The sequence below is a fragment of the Ochotona princeps genome, chromosome 15 (genome assembly GCF_030435755.1).
Source record: "Ochotona princeps isolate mOchPri1 chromosome 15, mOchPri1.hap1, whole genome shotgun sequence".
Taxonomy (NCBI): domain Eukaryota; kingdom Metazoa; phylum Chordata; class Mammalia; order Lagomorpha; family Ochotonidae; genus Ochotona; species Ochotona princeps.
In genome coordinates this window covers 19,887,300-19,909,389 of record NC_080846.1, presented here as the reverse complement: position 1 = coordinate 19,909,389, position 22,090 = coordinate 19,887,300, and the positions used below count along the sequence as shown (strand labels likewise).

General features: G+C 37.3%; 1 protein-coding gene across 7 annotated transcripts in view; it reads left to right on the top strand.

Moving 5' to 3' along the window:
• TAFA2 (TAFA chemokine like family member 2) overlaps positions 1 to 22,090 on the top strand; it is a 395,137-nt gene that overhangs the window by 270,179 nt on the left and 102,868 nt on the right. For all 7 annotated transcript variants that reach the window (XM_004582983.2, XM_058673110.1, XM_058673111.1 and 4 more), the window contains one exon: positions 1,155 to 1,261. In XM_004582983.2, coding sequence (XP_004583040.1) covers positions 1,155 to 1,261 — 107 coding nt within the window. The remainder of the gene's footprint in view (positions 1 to 1,154; positions 1,262 to 22,090) is intronic.

Below are 22,090 nucleotides of genomic sequence, written 5' to 3'. Positions count from 1 at the left end.
AGGTGTGTAGCAGCCGGTTGTGTATAAGCTAAACTTGAAATGTCAATGAAGTATTCACAGGAGGTGGTTAAGAACTTGCATTTTCTAACATATTGGTGATTCAATACCATGTCAATTAATTCCATAATGTTGTAAATTGTTGTTGATGTTATGTTGTGGCTTTTAATTGATCAGGATGATATTCTGCCAGCTCTAGTTTCAGACCAGGGATGGTCTCCCAAGGAAACTGTTGAACTTGTCTGGACAATAAGAGGCTGGACTCTATGAAGGAATCATGACTGGATGTGAACTGTACTACTGCAACAATGTGGAGGAATCCATCATGAGGAGGGGTTGGGGGAATGCCAGAGCCTATGAAACTGTGTCACAAAATGAAATTAAAAAAAAAAAACTGTTGCATGAAACCATCAAAAAAATTAAGGTCTGAGTTTTATTGTAGGTAATTACTGTTACAGATGTTTAGTTTTCCTCATTTTTGGCTCAGCTTGAAATTTCATTATTTTGTATTTTTCATTTTACTTTTATCTTTTTTCCCCAATTCTGATAATGTAAAGTGAATTCTAACAGCATTGTGTCTCTAGTAGTGGAGTTGTGCACATTAGATTGGTCAGGTTAGTTTGCATTAAGAAAATAAGTTTACCAGATGATCTTTTAAAATACATTAGGAATAAGGTATTCAAAGTTATTTTATTCTAATATAGGAATTCATCTAAATTATTTTTATCTAAACTGCTTACCGTTTGCCCTGATTATACAACTTGGCTTTGAAAAAGCAACCTTTAGAGAGAAAGAAAAATATTACTGGACTTATTTAAAGATGATTCAGATGGCTCTTGTTAATATTCATAACCAAAGTCTATGTTTACATGGAATGAAAGTGTCTAGTATTTCCAAACTGATTTAGTATGTTCACAAATAGATAAACTGGCTAAAGACTTTACTTAGTTCTTGCACCATTGCTAGATTTTTTTGTGTGAGGAACATTTATCTTCCCCTTCATAGTTTCTGTGTGGTGAACAGCATTTTATATACATGAAATGCAGTTTTCAGGCATTAAAGGTGTTTAGGTGTCATAGAAGTCTCTAAATACAGCACAATTACAGCGGAAAAGTGATGATTGCATGTGCTTAAGATTTTTCTTTTTTTATTTTCAGGATGAGTAAGAGATACTTACAGAAAGCAACAAAAGGGAAACTGCTAATAATAATATTCATTGTCACCTTGTGGGGGAAAGTTGTATCCAGTGCCAACCATCATAAAGGTAAGCTCTTGTTTTGTTGTTTAAGTTCCCTGTGCGAGATGACTGCTGCTAGTGGAGATTCACATTCCATCATCATTGGTCTATTCAATTTTATCAGATATGGTTCCCTACTCCACAGCGATTCTACTTAAGTAAAAATGTGCAGAGTTATCTTAAAGATGGCTTTGAGAGGGGAAGCGTATTTCTAGGATTACTGTTATCTCGGCAAATGTGCGCAAAGAGTGCAAACCTGTAACTCTACCTTTCCTCCCTATTTTAAGGCAGTAATGTTAAAAATGTAGGTTGACATGTAAAGAAGTTTCAGGTTTCTACAGCAATGATAAATATCTTAATGCATGTAGAATTGTAGATTTTCCTTCAGTGTTATTTGTTGGTGGTAATAGTCGTTATGTCTCTGAAGGGCAGAAACTCTTTTTGGATACTACTATTTAGCAAGCTCAGTTCCAACACGGAGTAAGAATATTTGCCCCCATGCATGTATATTAAACTTAATAGTTCAAAATTATACCTTTTATGTCCTCTCTCCTGGCCACAAGGCACCGGATGATGAATAACTACTTTTTCAAAGTGAATTAAAATGGGGCCTTTTTTCTCAACTATCTGATAATCAAGTATTCCTGACACAAGGCATCAATTTAGATTTTTCTGTGAAATATGGTAACTTTGCAGTTCAATCTGAGTCCTCTATGAAGCCTGGGGACTAGCAACTGGTTGGGAAGTGGGAATTCTATAACTCTTAAGTTAGCTACACACATGTATTTAATTAGTATTACATGGACGATTAGTACCATGGATAAGGAAGATACGGTATGAGGGAGTGGAGCCTATTAGGTGAATTTCTTCTGCTTGAATTTGAAACCCAAAAGGACATCTTATGAAGCTGAATTTTAGGAGGATATCTTCATCCATATTCCATGATCATATTTTTGATTCACAGTGTTTTTGAGTATATGTGTAAATATATGTGTGTGGCCAGGAAGGGTGTGAGGGTAGATGTATATGTATTTAAAACAGTGCACTGACTGATTCAAAATGGGCATAATGTTTCCTTCATAATTATAATCATTACCTAATGGAGCGTGCTTTCTCTGTATCCCAAAATGAACCAGACCTAAGGACAATGAGTGCTTTTAAAATAGCTGCAGGTCATTATGTAAAGTGAAATAAACCAGGCACAGAGAGGTTCCGTTTTGATCACACTCAGATGTGGAATCTACAAAGAGTGGATCTCATAGAAGGCACGCAAAGAGTGGTTACCAGAGTCTGTGGAGAAGAGGGAGGGCACTAAGTTATGCTATGGAAAAATAAGAAGCTCTGGTGTTCTTTTGCAGCATAATGACTGCAGATAATGCTTAGATACTACGTATTTCTTAAAAACATAGAAGAAAGGATTGAGAAAGAGTTAACCATAAGTATAGTAAGTATTTAAGGAGAGAGATAGGTTTATCATGCTTGGACATTGCACAGTGGTACTCCTAGTATAATTTTCATGTGCCACTTAAAAGTATTCAAAGCAACAATAACAAAGCTGAAAATTCTGGGTCCAACCCAGTGTCAGAACTAGCAAGAGTACACACCAGCTCTGCCATTCCTGATGCTCACTTACTGCTTGTTCCTAACCAACAAAGATAATAGGGAAGGAATTACAGGGAATTTCTGGCACAGTGAGGATTCATCAGGCGATGAGAAAGGAACTTCCAAAGAACCACTGGCAAGGACAGCCTGAAATATGCACCACATGCCAATGGTAGATGCTTTTAGGAATTTTTAGGTCATGTTATGTTCTGGGATAGCTCTATTTATAAGATAATTTTCTTCTTGTCAGGAAAGCATTTGTTGGACCCCTAAAAAATACACATTATGTCAGAAAACATGCTTGTTTTACAAAACTCAATATGATATGGAAGATGGAGTTCTGTTGGTTTATTCCCACCTTGTCTATGATATTGTAGATGAAAAGTCTCTCTCTCATCTTTACTTTCCTTTACACCTTTCTTCATCCTTTCCACTATTGCCTCTCTTTTTCCTTTGCATTTTACTTGGGGATTTGGTTGAGAAATAGAATATAACAATGTATTTATGAGCTGTTGTCCAATTGCATAAGATGGGTGATGGTGCATACTCATCAACCCATTGAAAAATGTGTTATTTCTAATACTCTGGCCTCCAACTGTGTCTGTGATCCAGATCTCTATCCTTTTCCTTTTTGCTCAGGATAATCACTTTTTTAAGTTTTGCAATTTTAACTGCATTGCTTTTATTTATCATTACACTGTACATTTAAATGTATATGTCCAGCAGACATATTGCCCAGTTTTGGTGGTTCTTGACTTTACATAAATGATGTTACACTGTACATATTTTCTGCAGTTTGTTCCAGGAATCTGAGAAATAAAATTTGTTGTAGTTAATGGCGTGTTGTTATACTACATTCATTTTTTTTAAGTGTGGTAACAATTTATTAACTTCTCTGTGTACATGGATTAGACAAAATGTACATTGAATACATTGTGTTGAATGATGATTTACAAGTGATAGAACAACTGCACTATTACAGTATTGCTGGGTAAAATGGCCAATGGCAAATGGTTGTAAAATTCAAGGATTACATATGTATTCTACATATTCAGATCCAGTTTAGTAAAGTATACAATATTGTATTCATGCCTTTGTTCACACAACTTAATCACAAATAAATTGTGCTTCTTAGCTTTGTAGAAAAAAGGAGGAACATCACAGAAATAATGTAATTAACAAATATAATGTCCATATGTGAATGCCTTATCTTTGCAATATTCTGTAATTTCAGAATGTTTTTAGGGCAGAATACAAGATACTTTAGTGTGATATAAGTTAGAAAACACATTTTATTTCAGACCAGTGCTTTGAACTGGTTTCAAACAGTGACTTTTGGCACACAAACACTAGTGATAGAAAGAACTAATTAGATTCTGGACATGTTTTCCTTTTCATACAGTACACAATCAATTGAGCCTGCAATGCTTCTTCTTTATACAAAACTCCAGATACCATTAAGCACTTAATACATATTAGAACAACTTTTTTCCACAAATAATTAATGTACATTTATGCTTAAATGGATTATTTTATTCTCTATCTCATGTTGGTTTACAGAATCTATGAAATATAAAATTAAATGCTGATTTCAGATTAGTTATACCTGAGAGCCACATGCTGACTTTCTGCTTACTGACTGTTTTGTCTCCACACAGTATCTTATCAGATGTTCAAAATGTCTTATTATACGACTGTGCCCAACACATAGGGACTGCCTAGTATGAACACTGGAAAATTCAACCAAGACCTCCTACTGGGCTACAAGATTCCAGCTAATAGATAGCTCTCAGGGTCAGCATTCGCAGGCATCTGGAGTAAGGAGGCAGAGTTGCATCTAACAATTTCACAAATTTTTTGTGGCTTATTTGAGTCAATTCTATTTATCCCCTATTTACATATTCATTACATCCATGTTAAATTTATGTTTAGTTGGCCTCATTTAACATCCTTTCAGATTTTATCCTTCTGTTTGTTTGTATCACTTTTAATGGTATAGGTTTCCACCAACTATTAATACATAGGTTTCTGATCATCCTTTTTTATGTGAAGATTTATTTGAAGGGTGTAGCTGCAGAGTGTGAGGGAGAGAGAGGAGAGGCAGAAAGACGGGAGAGATTTCCCATCTACTGGTTCACTCGCCAAACTTGTACAAATGTAGGGACTGTGTCAGGCTGAGTTCAGAAGAATAGAATGACGTGAGTCTCCCTCCATGGCTTTCCCAGGAACATTGCAAGGCAGTTGAACTGAATGTAGAGCAGCTAAGACTTGAACCAGTGCTCATATGGGATACCAGCATTGTAAGTGGCATTTTACTGTACTACCAGGCTGATCCTTTAGAGTCCTTGCTATTTGGTAACCCCTGCTGCTGGGCAGGCAGTACATTTTGTGCTTAGGCTCTCTTGCCACCGAGACACTGCAAAGAGAGATGTGACAAAACTCAAGCTTTTAAACAAGTCAGAATGTCCTTTTACCTTGTATTTTTAGTGTGGCCTCCTAGCTTCAGAGCCACTACATTCATTTTTATGTATTGCTACATGTTTTAGTATATGAAGTCACCATAAATCTAGTATTTATTCTCTTATATATGAACATTTGATATTCTGTTTCTTTTCATTGTTAGCAGTGGTGCTATGAATATTCTTGTGTTTGTCTTTTGATGCACCTATGCAGGGTTTTCTTAAGTCACTATTTCCTAGGAGCAAAATGGTTGGATTATAGAGTATGTATATTTTCAGTATTACCAGAACAGGCCAAGTAGTTTTCCAGGATGATAGCAATAACAACGCTGTTCAAGGCAATTTCTTTTTATCTTTTTCTATTCCGATTTTTTCTAGTTCTATCTCATATTCAGCCTGGGTATTGTTCACTTGAGCCATATCTCTTCTTGACTGATTTTACCAGAGGTTAGTCAATTTTATTAGTTTTCGGAGACTCCACTTTTGCCTTTCTTCATGTGTTTACTTCTTTCTTCTTATACTTCATTATTTTAGTCTTATCTTTGTTAGTTTAATTCTTGTTTTTGTAGAAAACTTTATGTTAACACTGAGTATATGCCAGGCACCTGTGCGGAAGTCACATTCAATGATATTTACTGCTGTTGTAAAAAACCCTAGTTCCCAAGACGTCCTCTATCATGAGAAATTGATATGTGGTCATTTGTAGAGTTAAGTGATGTAGTTTAGATGGATAATGAAGCTCATATTATCTGTAAAAGAGGGATAAATTGTACAGTTTGGACTAAGTTCCTGAGGTATCAGAAAGCCTGGAGTGCTCACTTCCCTAAGACAAAGCCCAGGCAGTGGAGACACCTGCGGTGTATTTGATCCTTGGAATATACATTTGAATTCTAACTGGATAGAGTGGGAACCTAGGATCCTTTCCATCTTGTCTCAAAAAAGCAAATTATTTTTCTCCAAGGAGGGAAAAGGAATGGCTGTCTCTCTTAAACACAAATGTAAAACAATTTATTATCCTCTGTCACACACCTAGAATATTTGGTTGGCTTTTTTGGTATGGTTTTATTCCAGTGTTAGGCCTGAAGCAAGATGGACTGATTTGCTTCCTCTTTATTGTGAGATCATTTATAAGAGTAGGTTTTCGATCCAAAACAACTTGGTGAGCATTCTAAGGCAAAATAATAAAGATTAATATCAGAAACCCATAGCACTAAAGAGCATTACAAATGCCAATTTACTTCATTTAATCTTCATAATGGTCTATGAGGGATATACCATTTAAAATCATTCCTATGTATCAGAAACTATGTTAAAGAAAAGTAACTTATCAGAGGTTTCTTCGTTAATAGTTATTGGGGGTAGGAAGTCTTGCTCCACATAACTGTGACATATATCTGGTAGTAAATTTCTTTATTGTAATACTTTTTGAATTCAGCTGATTTTATTTATTTTTATTAGGAAGACAGAGTTACAGAGAGAAGGAAAGACAGAGACAAAAATTCACTCCCCAAATGATCACAATGGCTGGAGCTAAGCTGATCTGAAGCCAGGAGCCTGGAGCCTCTCCTGGGTCTCCCACAAGGGTACAGGTTCCCAAGGCTTTGGGCCATCCTCTGCTGCTTTCCCAAGCCACAATTAGGGAGGTGGATGGGAAGTGGAGCAGCCAGAACATCTGTCAGTATCCATATGGGATGCCAGCACTTGCAAGTGAAGGATTAGCCAGTTGAGTTATTTTGCCAGTCCCTAGTTGACTTCTTATGTATAGATTAGAACGCTTTCTTGTAAAAAAAATTATTTATTTGAACAGCAGAGTGACAGTGAGAGAGGCAGACACAGAAAAAACACGATGTGAGAAGTGGAAGGGAGGGAGGAGAGAGAGAGAAGAAGAGAGAATGAATGAATGCGAGCAAGAGAGACATCTTCTACCCATCTGCAAGTTCACTCCCCAAATAACCACAGCAGGAACTGGGACAAATTCCTCAGGAATGAGGAACTCTGTCTTGGTCTCCCACATAGGTAGTAGGTTCCCAAGCATTTGAGTTATTATCTGTTGCCTTCCTTGGGTGTGTTAGCAGAAAGCTGGATCAGAGGCAGAGCAGCAGGAACTCCCACCGGTGCTTGATAGGGTAGGCTCAAGTTGCAATCTGTGCCACAACACTGGCCCTGGCACTATCTCTTGAAGTGTTGTTCTTCACCATTATTTCAATTAGATTAGAGTTCAAGTTAGGTGTTTATTGTATGTAAATTTTCTTAACCTGTTATCTATCTATTCTAGACTTTTAAAAATATTTTCTCCCTTCCAAGTTTTTCTGTGCTATATTCAGGTCTACTTTCTCCCACTCTAATTCTACTGTTGTCTTGTATCTAATCAGCTCTTTAACCCACACATTGAATTTGTATTTCATTTATTATATGCTGTTAAAATTATTTTCTAAGCTAATATGTGTACTTCTGATACCTTTCTTTCTAATTCATGTTTTCACTCCCTACCCAAGTGTGCATGTTTCTCCCTATCTGACAACTATGATTTGTAAAATATTTATTTTTAGGGGCAGGTGTAGTGGCACAACTGGCTAATTCTCTGCCTCTCCAGGTACTGTCATCCCATGTGGGCACCAGTTCATGTCCCAACTGCTACCAATCCAGGTCCTTGCTTGTGGTCTGGCAGGGCAGCAGAAGATGGCAGGATGCCTTGGGATCCTGTACTTGTGTGAGAGCTCCAGAAGAGGCTCATCGCTCCTCGCTTCAGGTTGGCTCACCTCCTGCCATTGTGGTCATTTGAGGAGTGACCAGTGAATGGGGACTTTTGGTTTGTCTCTCCTCTCTGTGAAGCTGTCTTTTCAGTGAAAATATATCTTTAAACATTACTTATTTTCATTTATTTGAAAGGCAGAGTTATAACATGAGAAAAGGAGAGAAAAATATATACAGAAATATTCCACCTGCTGATTTACTCACAAAATGGCCACAATAGTGGGAGCTGGGACGGTTCGAAGCTAGGAGCATCTTTTGGGTCTCCTATGTGGTTGTAGGGGCCCAAGGTCATGACCCATCTTCCACTGCTTTCCCAGGATTAATCTAGTAAGTAGGTCATTAAAGAATGGGTAAATAGAAGAGGTGAAAGGACTGAATGAATAAATAATGCACTGAAATACCAGTCAAATGATAAGCTGCCTCAAGAGCCATCAAGTGAAGAATTGTGTTGCTCCATTTGCTGGACATTATGTATTTAAGTACTGGAGCATGTTGGGCTTCCGGATTTGAAAATCCAAATACCTAAAAATAAGAAATTGTTGTCTTTTTTTTTTTCTGTGCTTTGGGAACTAGTGGGTCCTCACCCCCAGACCAATAAGTTTACAGCTCAAATCACCACTGAAAGATCCTACCCTGAATTCCTGCAATTATATTGAGCTGGGCATTTCAGAGGGGATTAACTCAGAACCTTGTGACAGCCAGTCAGAAAGTCCAGGCAGTATCTCCCCCTTGGAAGCAATTATGTTAGGTACAGCTTCAGATATTGGGGATCAGAGCAGAGCTATTTTAGTTTAGGACTCTGAACTCTCAACAGAAAAATATAGCCATTAATCTTAGAAGGCTAACATGTTTTCTTGTCTTTTCCTACTCACCTATTCCAAAGAAAATTGACAGAGTGAGTCATCACTGGGTGTTTGGGTTGAGAAAGGATCTATATTTTGTGTGACATATACACAGGCAAGAATGATAACCGGATGAGAAAACCACCAAATTAGTTTAATATTATCCTTTTTGTCATAAAGGTAATTGTTAATCTGAGTTAGAAAAATAAATTTTAAAATAAAGTTGAGTTTTGTTTCAAAACCTGAGTGAGTTAACAGCTAATTAAAATATCTTTGTAGCTCTTAATTTGCCTTTTGATTCATTTGATTGTCCAGTTAACCAACCAACTAACCAGGAAACAAAATATATATTCAATGCCTGTTTAGTGTTGCATTTTAGATCCAGTTCTAGAGACATGCAAGTGAGGAAAAGGGATATACCCCACACCCTAAAGGAGCTTTCTTTAGAGTGAAGGAAGGATTATGCAATCACAACACAAGTATTTAGTTACAAATAGTCTTGAAGTAATATAAAGATAACAATTTCAGAATGGTAGGGATATATGAATAGTGAAATATATTAGGAGAAATCTTTTCTAGGGAAGAGACATTTGGGTTGAAGTCTGAGTGTGGGATGGGATTGAAATACACAGGGAGCTGGGATGGGGCACCAGGCCAGAGTGGCAGTGTGTGTGAAGGCACTGAGAATAAAAAAAGAATTCTCAGGAGATGAAAGCCAATATGGACAGAAATCAGAGAGCAAAAGGGTGATGGTGCTTACTAACCAGGAGCAGTGGCTGGGGCATATATCTTTTTAAAATTATTATTATTAATTACATTGCATTATGTGACACAGTTTCATAGGCTCTGGGATTCCCCCAACCCCTCCCCGTGCCCTCCCCCATGGTTGATTCCTGCATCTTGGTGCAGTATTACAGTTCAAATTCAGTCAAGATTCTTTCATTGCAAGCATATACCATGCATAGAGTCCAGCATCTTATTGTCCAGATAAATTCAACGATTTCTTGAGGAGACCATCTCTGGTCTGAAGGCAGAGCTGGCAGAATATCATCCTGATCAATTGAAAGCCACAACATAACATCAACAACAATTTACAACATTATGGAATTATTTGACATGGTATTGAGTAACCAATATGTTAAAAGATGCAAGTTCTTAACCACCTCTTGTGACTACTTTATTGACACTTCAATTTTTGTTTGTACACAGAACCAGCTGCTGTACACCTTAAAGTGGCTTTAGGGTACTATTCAGCTGTCTTGTGTCTATTTTCATTTTAGTATTTAGCAGTTTATAGTGTTGAAGCATAATTTTGCTGAACTTGGCAAATTTTAGGATAGTCTAAACTGGCTTATAACTCTAACAAGGCATATGTCAATAGTTGAGGTGCAGAACAGTTTTAGGAGGGGTGTGCAGAAAAATCTTCAATACCTTAGTGAGGAGTAACTAATCTTTGTGTCCTACCTAGTAAGGTATATGTGGATCCACGTTGACCATTTCCTGTCTGGTTCTAAGTTTTCCTTCTTGTTCTCTTTCTATTTTATTTTTTTTAGGGGGGGTGGTTCCGGAGCGACCCTGATGGTCATTGCAAGAGAGGGTGGGGATCCAAAGTTGGAACTAAGTAAGGACCAGAGAAAGCTCCCCTCCCTAGTCCAGAATGAAGTTTACTGTTCTTCTGTTTCTGCAGACCGCTCAGGGTTCCTGGCTGTTGTTCTGATGACTCTGAATCCTGTGAGGAAGGAATTGGGCTTCTTCCATCCCATGTGGTAGATCCAAATGGAAGTGGGTGACCTCAGAGTTCTCGAACTCTGAAGGCACTCCAATTCCCCATTGGCAGTTGGAATTTAGTCCTTGGTGCCCGTACTGATAGTCCTTGGTGGTGATCCGGGAGTCTCCAGGGTTGGGATACAAGCCTCCTCCTGTCCACCTGCTCCACTCTGGGTCCCCCCCGCCCCCTTGCTCTGTGCATATGACCTCCTGTTAAGACGTTGTCAGGATCGCTCTTGATTCCCCCTTTATGTCTTTGTAGTTTTACTGTTGTGTAATGCTGATTCGAGTCTGTTGTCTATAAGTTACCTGTTATGTTCCTGATTGGTTGTACTTCACATCTTCCTCACACATTCTGAGGAGATGGCAGATTTCTCTGCTCTCCTGTGGGGCAGATATCTTTTGGGACATATTCAGAGCTGATTTTCTTGCAGTTAAAGTGGTTTGATTCAATTTCGCTAGGGTATTACTGTTTTTTTGTGCTGGTTTGCAGCTGACTGTGCCATAAGTCAAATTTATACAGTAATAATAGCAGATCTTAGGAGGAAATCAAAAGAGAAAAATAGGCATTTTGGCCTGATGATTGCCAAGAAGAGTTTAGTATACACGAAAATCAGAGCTAAGTTCACCCAAGTGTCTGTACCCAGTTAAAAAGACAGTACAAGGGAGTAGTTGTTTGGATTGTAGGCTGGCAACCTGTGTCAGAGTACTTGGTTCAATTCATTCCTCCTGGTCCCAGCTTCCTATTTAGACAGACTTTGGGAAGTGGCAGTGGTGGTTGAGCTAACTGATATCTTGTTACTCACATTGGTGATCTAGATTGAGTTCCTGAATCTTGGCTTCAACTTACTCTCAGGCCTGGCTATGTAGGTATTTGAGATGTCAATTAATAGACAGGAGTTCTCTGCCCTCTGTCTCTTTGCTTCTTTCAAATGCATAACAAATAACAAATTTTTGTAAGAATAAAAATCTGTACAAGGAATCCAGGAATTAGTGAAAACAGCTGTTGGTGCATCCTCTGTAAGCCATGCTGATGTGGGTTTTGTCCTCCATGTCTGGTGTGCATGTCCTGTATCCATGTGCCCTGATGAAATGTTTGACCTAGAGCCTGCCTGTTTTTGTTATTCTGATATCTGTTTCCTTTCCTTATTCCTTACTATTAATCCTCTTTTGTAAAAGTCTTAATATTTAAAAACTCTTACATATTTGGAGGAGCTAGTATATCTTATTAAATCAGCAATGCGTTTTAAGAAACTCAAATGGTAATATATCTAGGGAAAATGTATTTATATGTCTATTTCTTTTATTTAAGTGTTTTTAAATAATTGTCATATAAAATAAAAGGTAATGACCCCCTAACGTACTTAAACTTTTGTGCTATCAGAACAGGCGTACGGTCTTCGTCCTGTGTATGCCATTCTTATTAAATCGCCTGACTTTACTGTTGCACAAACTTTTTTGAAATTTTATTTTTTCATGATATAATTTCAGAGGCTCAGAAATCCTCCCCACTTACCTTTCCCCCTACCATTTTCTCCTGAATTATTTCAATATTATAGTCCTTTAGCAATAATCACAAGTCTACCATTCTATTAAGTGCATCATGACATTATACAGACAATGTTAGAGTTAGCCTGCTCTTCTCAAGATATATTTTTATGACCTGAGGCCACAGAATTATTTTTAATATCTTCTATAGCCTCTATTTTTTTTCATGTAGAGCTCATTTTCTGTATTGCTAATGCATTGTCTATGCAATAGGAAGTCATCTACTTAGTGATTTAAGTCAAGTCATGGTCTTTGAGTGTTATGAAAATTAATAAGCAGCACACAAGGCCCTATATTAAATTACCAGAAAAAAATTGCCACTTAGCTGATCATTCATGATGAACATGTCTACTTCCCTAAGTAAATTGATTATAAACTAGCAATGAAAATGGAAGACTGTAGGATAAACAGATTGAAAGATGAATTTGAAATGGTGCTTAAGCTATTTAATAGGTCAAAGTTGTGATAAAGAGAAGAAAGTTTTGAATTCAAGAATTTAGGATTTAGCCTAAATGCCCTGGGTTGAAACATTCAAAAATTTTAATTTCAGAATCTTAAAAGAATAGGAATAATGGATATTTATTTTTCTACACTGGAACAGTATGGAGATAAGAAAATGATATGTTGTGAGTCAGATTTAGGCCCAGGGTACACATTACTCAGAAAGTAATATTTGAGAAACAGGAGTTTATTCAAAGGAATAGATTTATTCAAGAAGCTAATTTTGGGGTTCGCATTGTGGCACAGTTGGTTAAGCTATCACCTCTGAACTCAGAGTGTTCATTTCTGAGTGTTGATTTGAGTCCTGGCTGTCCTGCTACTGACCCAGCTTGCTGCAGCAGCTCAAGTGCATAGACCTCTAGTACTTATATGAAATACATTTTTGGAGTTCCTGACTCTTAGCTTCAGCCTCACCCAGACTTGGCTAGAAAGCTAGTAGGAGGACTTGAAAAAGGAGAGTAGATAGGGGCTAGGACAAAGCATGCTAATCCTCCGCCTGTGGTCCCACCATCCCATAGGGACATTGGTTCGAATCCCAGCTGCTCTACTTTCTATCAGTTCCCTGCTAATGGCCTGGGAAAGCAGCTGAGGATGAGCCAAAGCTTTGGGCCTCTGTACCTGCCTGAGAGATTGGAAAGAAACTCCTTACTCCCAGCTTAGTCTGTTTCAGCTCTAGCCATAGTGACCATTTAGGGAGTGAAGCAATAGGTAGAAGATTTCTCTGTCTCTTGCTTTCTCTCTATGACTCTGACTTTATAGAAAAAAATTAATCTTAAAAAAAAGGAGCAGAAAGGGAACAAAGGATGGTGTTGATTGTAAATTGGTGTTTGGTCAGGACACAAGGGGCTGTTTGAAGTCACAGTGGTTACTTCCAGCTTGCAATAGTAAATGCAATATCTGGGCATGCCTTGACCTGGAAGGTTCAGAATACTTTGCAACTTCAACCATGTTTCCAAGGCCTGTTTCTGGAATTTTCAAGCAGGTATTATTTATCTTTCGAAATGAACCGACACTCTAATTAGTTACAAGCTCAGCAATTAGCTTTTGTTTATCAGAGCATATAAAAAAAGACAAAGATGAATTCAGTACAGTTACTATAATGCTTATGAAAATTTCTTGAGTGATTTAAAATGTGTTCGTTTTTGCTATATACAAATTTCAACCAATAATACTTTTATTGGTGGTTTATATGGATAGTTTCAAAAGGCTTTTCTTGGGAAATAAAATTGAAGGGTGAGTTACATTTTTGCTTTCAGTACATGACATGGTACACATCACAATCAGTTGTGTAACTCTTCACTATCTGTGAATTTTATTTGCTTTTGTAAATGCACATAAACGGGAATGTTTTGTGGAAACTGAGTTTTTGGTAGCACATAAGCAAGCTGTCTTGCATATATTTTTAAATTACTTGTAAGTGGCTCACTATATACTTAGTGGTAGGAAAATCAATCAGTTGAAGAAATTGAAATACATGGTATTGGTGTCATAAAAGGAAATGAAATCAACCCTCAAGAAAAGAGATACTGCTGCTAATGGTAAAGTGAGGGAAAATGTATGTCATGCCATTTCATTAAGTTATTTGAATAGTAGTTATAGCCGATGTGTTTGTTTCAGCTCTGAAACTGTCTTGTCTCAACACAGATGTTACTTAAGTCACCGCCACTGTTGTTTTTCTAACAAAAATGTTAGCATTGCCTTTTCATTAATATGACATGTTAGTATATTTGTTATAATTAATATATGAAACCTGGCTTTCCCTACCTTTTCTATGTACTGTCATGACATATCATAGCATAAACTATGTTACTTTCTCTGAAGACTTTTGTGTCAAAAATTGGTGAAGTTGTTTTTAAACATATTTTTCAAATTTATGTAAGATATTTTAATTGAAAAATTCAGTTGTAAGTCAGTCATGTTGATATGTAAGTAATTACATCCTAAAGTAATTCTCTTATACAATTAATATATAATGAGTTAGAGTAATTTACAGTTAACAATCATTGAAGAGTTTTCAAAGATATCAAATTCTCATTGATTTCTTTCCTCTGTAACCTTTAATTCCCCACTTATTAAACAAGTATTCATTCAACAGATATGTTAACTATCTAATATATGCTAGATTCTAATTAACATCAAGTCGCTGTCAGAGTGTTGTGCTTGCAAAGAATTCATCAACTAAATAAATAAAAGTAGAAAGCACAATGGGTACTTGCTAAAAACTGACTTGTTCCAGACTGACTTGTGTTTGTGTATACAAGCAAGAGAAGAAAAAAAATGGTAGAGAAAATCCATGTTAACTTTGAAATAAAATTACCAGAAAGTGCTTGGATAATGTGTGAGCCTGAGTGGATGAGTGAAGGTAGCAGACTGGCTGGTATGGAATAGATGATAAAAGGGTACATGTGGGTGGGAGCTGTAGGTGGTGGAAACTGAGCTAAGAGAAGAATGAGAGATCTGTGTGAGAAGCCGGAGGAAAGGATGACTGTAAACTATGATCACAAAATAACTTGTTTATTGAAATACCCCTGGGAGGTGAAATCATCCCTTCTTCAAGAATAACAGCTTGGTTCTGTGTGTGTGTTTGTGAAGTTAATACTCTTCCCAGAATGTTACCATGATTTTCAGAGCTGCCTTAGGGCAGGCAGTTGTTTTAATATCATCCTTGGAATGCTTACTTAATCACATTGAGTGTTATTTTAACTATTATAATGTAGGTTATATAAAGACAGGCAATAACACTAATAAAGACTGCCCTTATATTATAGAAGATTATAAAAATAGTTATTTATAGCTTTCTTTTTTTTTTTAAAGATTTACTCATTTTATTACAAAGCCAGATATACACAGAGGAGGAGAGACAGAGAGGAACATCATCCGTCCGATGATTCACTCCCCAAGTGGCCACAATGGCTGGTGACGCACTGATCCGATGCCGGGAACCTGGAACCTCTTCCGGGTCTCCCACGCGGGTGCAGTGTCCCAATGCATTGGGCCGTCCTCAACTGCTTTCCCAGGCCACAAGCAGGGAGGTGGATGGGAAGTGGAGCTGCCGGGATTAGAACCGGCGCCCATATGGGATCCCGGGGCTTTCAAGACGAGGACTTTAGCCGCTAGGCCATGCCGCCGGGCCCATTTATAGCTTTCTTAACTTGAACATATCTGAGACTGTAGCCTTGTTTTGTAAAAGGATAGGGTTCCCAAATAAATATCAAAATTTTAATAAATTACTTAGTTAAATTATTTTAGTAGAAGTACCAGAATGATTGCTACTCATTTTAAAAGGTATTTTAGAATCTAATCCTTTTGGGACCGGTACAGTAGTTCAATAGGCTAATCTGCCTGCAAGATCCAGTGTCTCATATGGGTGCCAGTTTGTGTCCTGGCTGCTCCACTTCTGTTGCTGTGGCCTGGATTGGGTTCTCTCACATCACATATTTGTAATAACTCAACAGATTACGTTGGAACTTCTCAGACTTGTGTTTTTGTGTGACTTTCTTTTCTTTCTGAACTGTCTTTGTCCATTCTCGTCTACTTCTTTGCTCGTAAGCTTACAGCTACCGTGTTGAGCAAACCATTTCGTCCTGCCTAGTTCCTGTTGATGTACACATTTTTCCGTATGTGTTCCTGAACTCAACATGAAAGTAGAGTTCTCAGACTATTTTGGTGATCCATAGGCAATACATGAACATGAATATTATACTTGGGAATTCCTGCAGTGGTTTCTTTGTGGAGTGGATAAAGGCAGACAGCAGTGTACTCTCTGGGGATGAGAAGACGCAGTCCAGACAGATGGTTTTCTGTGAACTGAGAATGAATCCTCACAAGACGGATGACTGTTCCTGAATCGTGTGTTTTAGCCATTTTGCTATCTCTTCTCTTAATAGGCTGTGATGTTTTATTGAAGCACAGTGATTTCCTATGTTAGTAGAAAATAAATTATTATTTCCGTTTACGCTCATTTTAAATTAAATCATAATGGAAATCTTTGGATGTAATGAGCTTTAAAACCTAGTTTCTGTGAAAGTGACCTATTTCAACCTAAATTATGCAGAGCTTAATCTTGGTAATACAACTTTCTGTATAATGAAAGAGATACTAGCCATTTGAAAACATATTTTAAATGTGGCTTTCTTATATATATAATACTTGGGACAACAATAAATCCAACATTTTCTTCCATTTTGACTAATAAATGACTCCCTCTGTGATTTATTATGAATATTGAAATCTTGAAACTACTTGACCAAGTTTCAGTCTTTCTGAAAATGCCTGGAAGTAGTTTTCAGAAAACCACTTAGAAACCTTGCAATCTTTTTCAAGGTGCAGATGTTTGCTACTTAGTGTCAGTCTGAAGCCTTGGGCAAAAGTGTTTCTTTGTTGCTTAAAATATTTAGACGGTTTAAAATGCAATTCTCAATAGGTATGTTCTGGCTGTTCCAGGGCAGAAATTATTAGACAAATAATGAAGAGCTGCCATCTTTATAACTAACACTTACAGCAATAATCCACATTTCTGCACAAATTGCCAAATATTTTTAGAACAATCTCCCTTTAAGCCAGGTGTGTACTATTTTCCCAACATTAAATATTTACTTTTCCCAAGTAAACATATTGACCTAGAGTTTCAAGACTGAAGAATAACCCTGGAGGATACTCTGAACCTGTATCCCTACTTAATTGCCTTCTGCATAGTTCCTAATCTGTCAGCTTAATGGATCTCCAGTTTGCCTCTTTACAAGTTCACTTACCAAAGGTTTTTGGAAAGATAAAATTATTGAATCTTGTTTTAAAATTCTATCCCACAACCATATGCATTTACAAACTTATTCATGTATTTACATATATACCTTTCAGGCTTAAATTGCTCTGTATAACACATCTTTAAATATTTGCAGGAACAACACATTTGTTCTTTAAACTTCTTTCATTTAGATGTATATCCACAAATCTTTCAAATAACCATCACAACAAGACTTTTCTCTTTATAACCCTTTGAGGATTATCTTTTACAGATAAGCTTACTCTGAATATAGACCACCCAAAGTTTAATAAGATGGAAAATATTGTTTTCTGAAATTGTTCTATTGTTTTTCTCTTCAACTGTTTAGCCAACCTCATTTTTCTGGTCTCCCCTAAATATAATTTTTTCAGACATCTAGATTCCCAGTACTTTCCAAGCAGTGCACCAACTTTGTTTTAAGAACACAGTGCAGTGGAGTAATTCAGCAAACAAGGAAATAATTTCTTTGTCTGACTCCAGAGTCTTAGTCCTCTGATAAATTAGTCAGAAAGGACTGTCTGAAAGAACCTTTCATGATTGTCTTCTTCTTTCCCATGAGCTTATTGAGCTAAATTGTTCTGAAGTTTGTCTCAATTCTTGCTAGAGACCAACTGAACATATTCTGAGACCTGAGTCTTTCCTCTCTTCTTTCTCTCTCTCCAGATAGTGATTCATCTCAACCTGTCTGCATGTCTGTTTCCTTCTTCCCTGTAAATATGGCCACCCACGTGCTGCCAAGTTTATGCAACATAAGACACTGTCACTCACTAAGTATGAGACTTATGTACTTCAGTATTGTGTGAAGGAGCCACAGAGTGGATTTGGATTATCTTTCTGCATAACTGTAACTGAAGTTTAAATCTCTTTCGAGGAGAGTGTTTTAAACAGAAAAAGATCTACTTCAGCAAGGAACGGTTCTTTGGTGTTCCTGTGTATTTTTATTTTGTATTTTTAATCTTTAATAAACTTAAAATGTCATTAAATACTGAGGATGTCTCATGCCTTTGATAAAGTTTCTAAATTTTGCTGTCCTGGGATGTGCACCTTATTTTGGTTTCTAGCATCCGTTTTCTGTACTACAGTGGACCTTGACTTGATAATCTTTTCAGTGGGCTTAAACCAACATGAATTAACTCTAGCTCCTAATTTAACCTTTTATTTTTCATACAGATTTATGTAATTCTTTATTTGGAAATTGAAAATGTCAAGCATTTCAAAACTTGGCACCTAACATTTTGAAGAACACCAGAGTTCAACCTAAAAAAAAATCAGAAACATGCTATTCTAAAATAACATCTACCTTTAGAATGAAGGCATTTAATCGTACTTTGTATCTGCCTTTTGACCTCCCTGAAATGAAGAACAAGTTCCTCCATGAGGGAAACACTTTTTGATTAAGCAAATTAACCCCTCTGTATATATTTTTTTTTTTTGAATCCTGTCTTTTGACCCTGTGTGTGTAATAAATCTATGTATATGACCAAGAAGATTCAAAATCTAGCGTTAAATATATTTATTTTCTATGCATCTTTGGATGAGTAAGAAACTTTCTGTGATAACATTGCCATTAAAAATCCTGATACTTTTCTTACAGTTTTGGGTTTCTTTGGTGGCAGTTTTTCAGTTGAGCAATAAGGAACTTAAATCATGACTTGATTTTTCTGGACTTTTTTTTTGCTTTTTTGGCTTCTATCTTCTTTCTTGACCCATTTGTGTGTATCAGATCCTTAAACTTGTCTCTTTTTATTTTTCGACTGTTTGAATCAGCCTAATCCTGGAGAAATGTGCTGGTTTCTAATAGGTTCATTCCAAATATGTTTCTTTTGGGAAAAGAAGTTTCATTTGGGCAATGCATTCAAATTTCACTTCAGGAGAGAGCCTGCCATGAGACAATGCAGGCGTCCTGCCAGCATCTTCTCTCAGTGTACTTGCACACACACTACACTGTTGAACCACATTTGCTATGTTTCACCCACTGGTACAAGGATCCCGTTGCCTGCTGTGTCTTCACCATTGCCCCTTGTGCCAGCAGGAAGCATAGATATGGTGTTCTTTGTGGCTGAGAGATTTCAGTAAACTGTGTTGAATTAGTTTCAAGAGGCCTTGTGCCTGAGACCTTGACACATTTATGCTGGTGCTTGACTTTGCTTTCTCTTGATTTTAGGTAGCTCTATGATTTTTGCCTTCTGACTGTTGGCCTTGACTTAAATTCTGATTTTTGCCTCATGAGCCTGCTGCTTTCCTTCCAAATGTCTGCCTGTCTACCACCATTCTCAATTCTCCATTGTTTTAATATGACATTTGCAAAAAAAGAAATTAAGACTATCTAGAAAATGGTAGATACTCATCATTTTCTTTTGCTACTTTATTTGATGGCTGTTCTTGAAATTAATACCTTTTTTGGTGTAACTAAATATGTGGATATTTGAGTGAAAGACTGTTAAGGAAAGTGGTGGGACATTTTCAAAGTAGGATGGATAATGTACAAACATGTTGTATTGGGAGTTACCTTAGAAACAGAAAATTTCCTGGTAACTTTTATCCAGTTGCCTTGTTTTACACTGGAAATGTTTTAAACTGATTGATTTGTTCTGTCATCTCTCAACCAGTTTATCGGTTTGTTTATATTCTTGCACTCTGTGCAGCTCATTGTCTGCTCTCTGGTTGAAAAGGATAAAACTGAAAAATCAGTATGTACAAAAATTAGAGGAAACGATGGAGCTGGATGTTCAATATACAGTCTTATGACAAAAGTAAGTTTCAGAACTTTTGAAATATACCAGGTTGATTCTTTGTGCCAGTCAAGCTGGCTGGTTGTGAAACATGCCAAATAACATTATCATTGAGTTATCACACTTGTGATATAAATAGCCAGGCACAGTGAAATATACAGAACTGAGGCACTTCAGGCACATGTTTAAAAATAGACTTGAAGCATATTAAGTCAGAATTAACCTAAAAATGCCACTGTTCCTACTTTGTGATACACAAAATCACAACTCTGTATTCTGTGAACTTGACTCCTGGAATGCTGGATTCATTAATTGCTGCTCCCACAGAGACAGCAGCTCCAGCATTATCTTTATTGCTGTTTCATGGGCTCTTTGCTTTCTAATCCTGGGAACCCAAGCCGCAGGGGCATTCCAGATGCTCTCATGGTTCTCATGGCTCTTTAGGTCTTTATTAATGAGCTTCCTTCTGCCTTAAATCTTTCCCCTATGTCTATGTCAATCAGAGCAGCTAATTTCTTGTTTTCCTGGTGCCAATTCTAATGCTTATGTAGGATCTTTTAAGGCGGCAATGAGGGATTTCTTTCTTGGAAAGCTATCCTCGATCCTCTCGACTGAATTAGAAATTCCTTTATTGTTTATTTGCAGGGAAACTTGCTTGTTTATTAGCTTTGATGATTTTGCTCAATTGTATCTTTCCTGCCTGTTTTGCCTATTAGATTGTTAGTTTCTGGAGGGCAATGACTCACTTCCTTCTGCAACCCAGAGGCAGTCAAGTTTCTAAATTTCAGGGAACAAGTCAGAAGGTAATGTTTATCGTTCTCCTACTTTCTACTCATCTAGAAATATTTTTAAATGTAACTGATTAGATTTTTGGGAGAGACAGAAAAACAGAATTCCATGTCCCTGGTTAAGTCTTCCAATGCCTTCTATGGTCTGGGCTGGGCTAGGATGAAAATAGGAGTTTGAAACTAACTCCACATCTCCCATATGGCATCAGGGGGCCAACTATATGAGCCATCACCTGCTGCCTCTAGCAGGAATCTGGAATTAGAAGCAGAGCCAGGACGCTAACCTAGGAACTGTGATGTGGAATGGGGTGTCCTAACCAGGCTGCTAACTGTGGCACTGAATGTCTGCCCTTTATGTCCTGCAGTCGCCTTATGTCCACTGGTGGGGTGTCCCAGCCCTGGCATTCCTGATTTTTGGGGCCAGAAATTTTTTTTGTTTTGATGGCCTGTTCTGTGCATTGCAGGATTACAACAGCATCCTTCGTCTTAACCCATTTAATTGCAGCAGTCCTCCACCCCAGCTGCTAAGGGTCCACTGCTCTAAGGTTTTTTCATGATCATATTTACAAGTCTTGCATTGCTTCAAATTAGGAAAATACAGTTCAGTGTTCTCTGAAAAATCAGATGCTTGTCTTTTTCCTGTTGCACCACACCCAGCTTTACTTACACCGAACCTGACATTGAATAGTTGCTCAAAAATATTTGCTGGAAGTATTGATTCATGCTGGGAAAGAACATATTTTTCAATTATTGAGTTGCTTGTTCTGATTATTTTCTCCTGGCTTTGATGGGATAAATGGGAAAATTGCTCTCAGGATAAATCACAATCTTGTACATATCCATTGCATCTCACAGCTCTCCTGGGCGGACTAAGCTCATCTTACATGACTTTTTTTCTGTCTTGACAGATTCTTTCTGTCAATTTTGAGCCATCACATAACTTATCTTCTCTGCCTGCTATGTGATTCATTCCCTGATCCCCCATCATTGCCTGCTTAGTAACATACATTAGGTTAAAAAGTTACAGAAAATCACATTCTGCAAGTTTTGGAGAGAGGAGGTATTATTGAAAACATATGA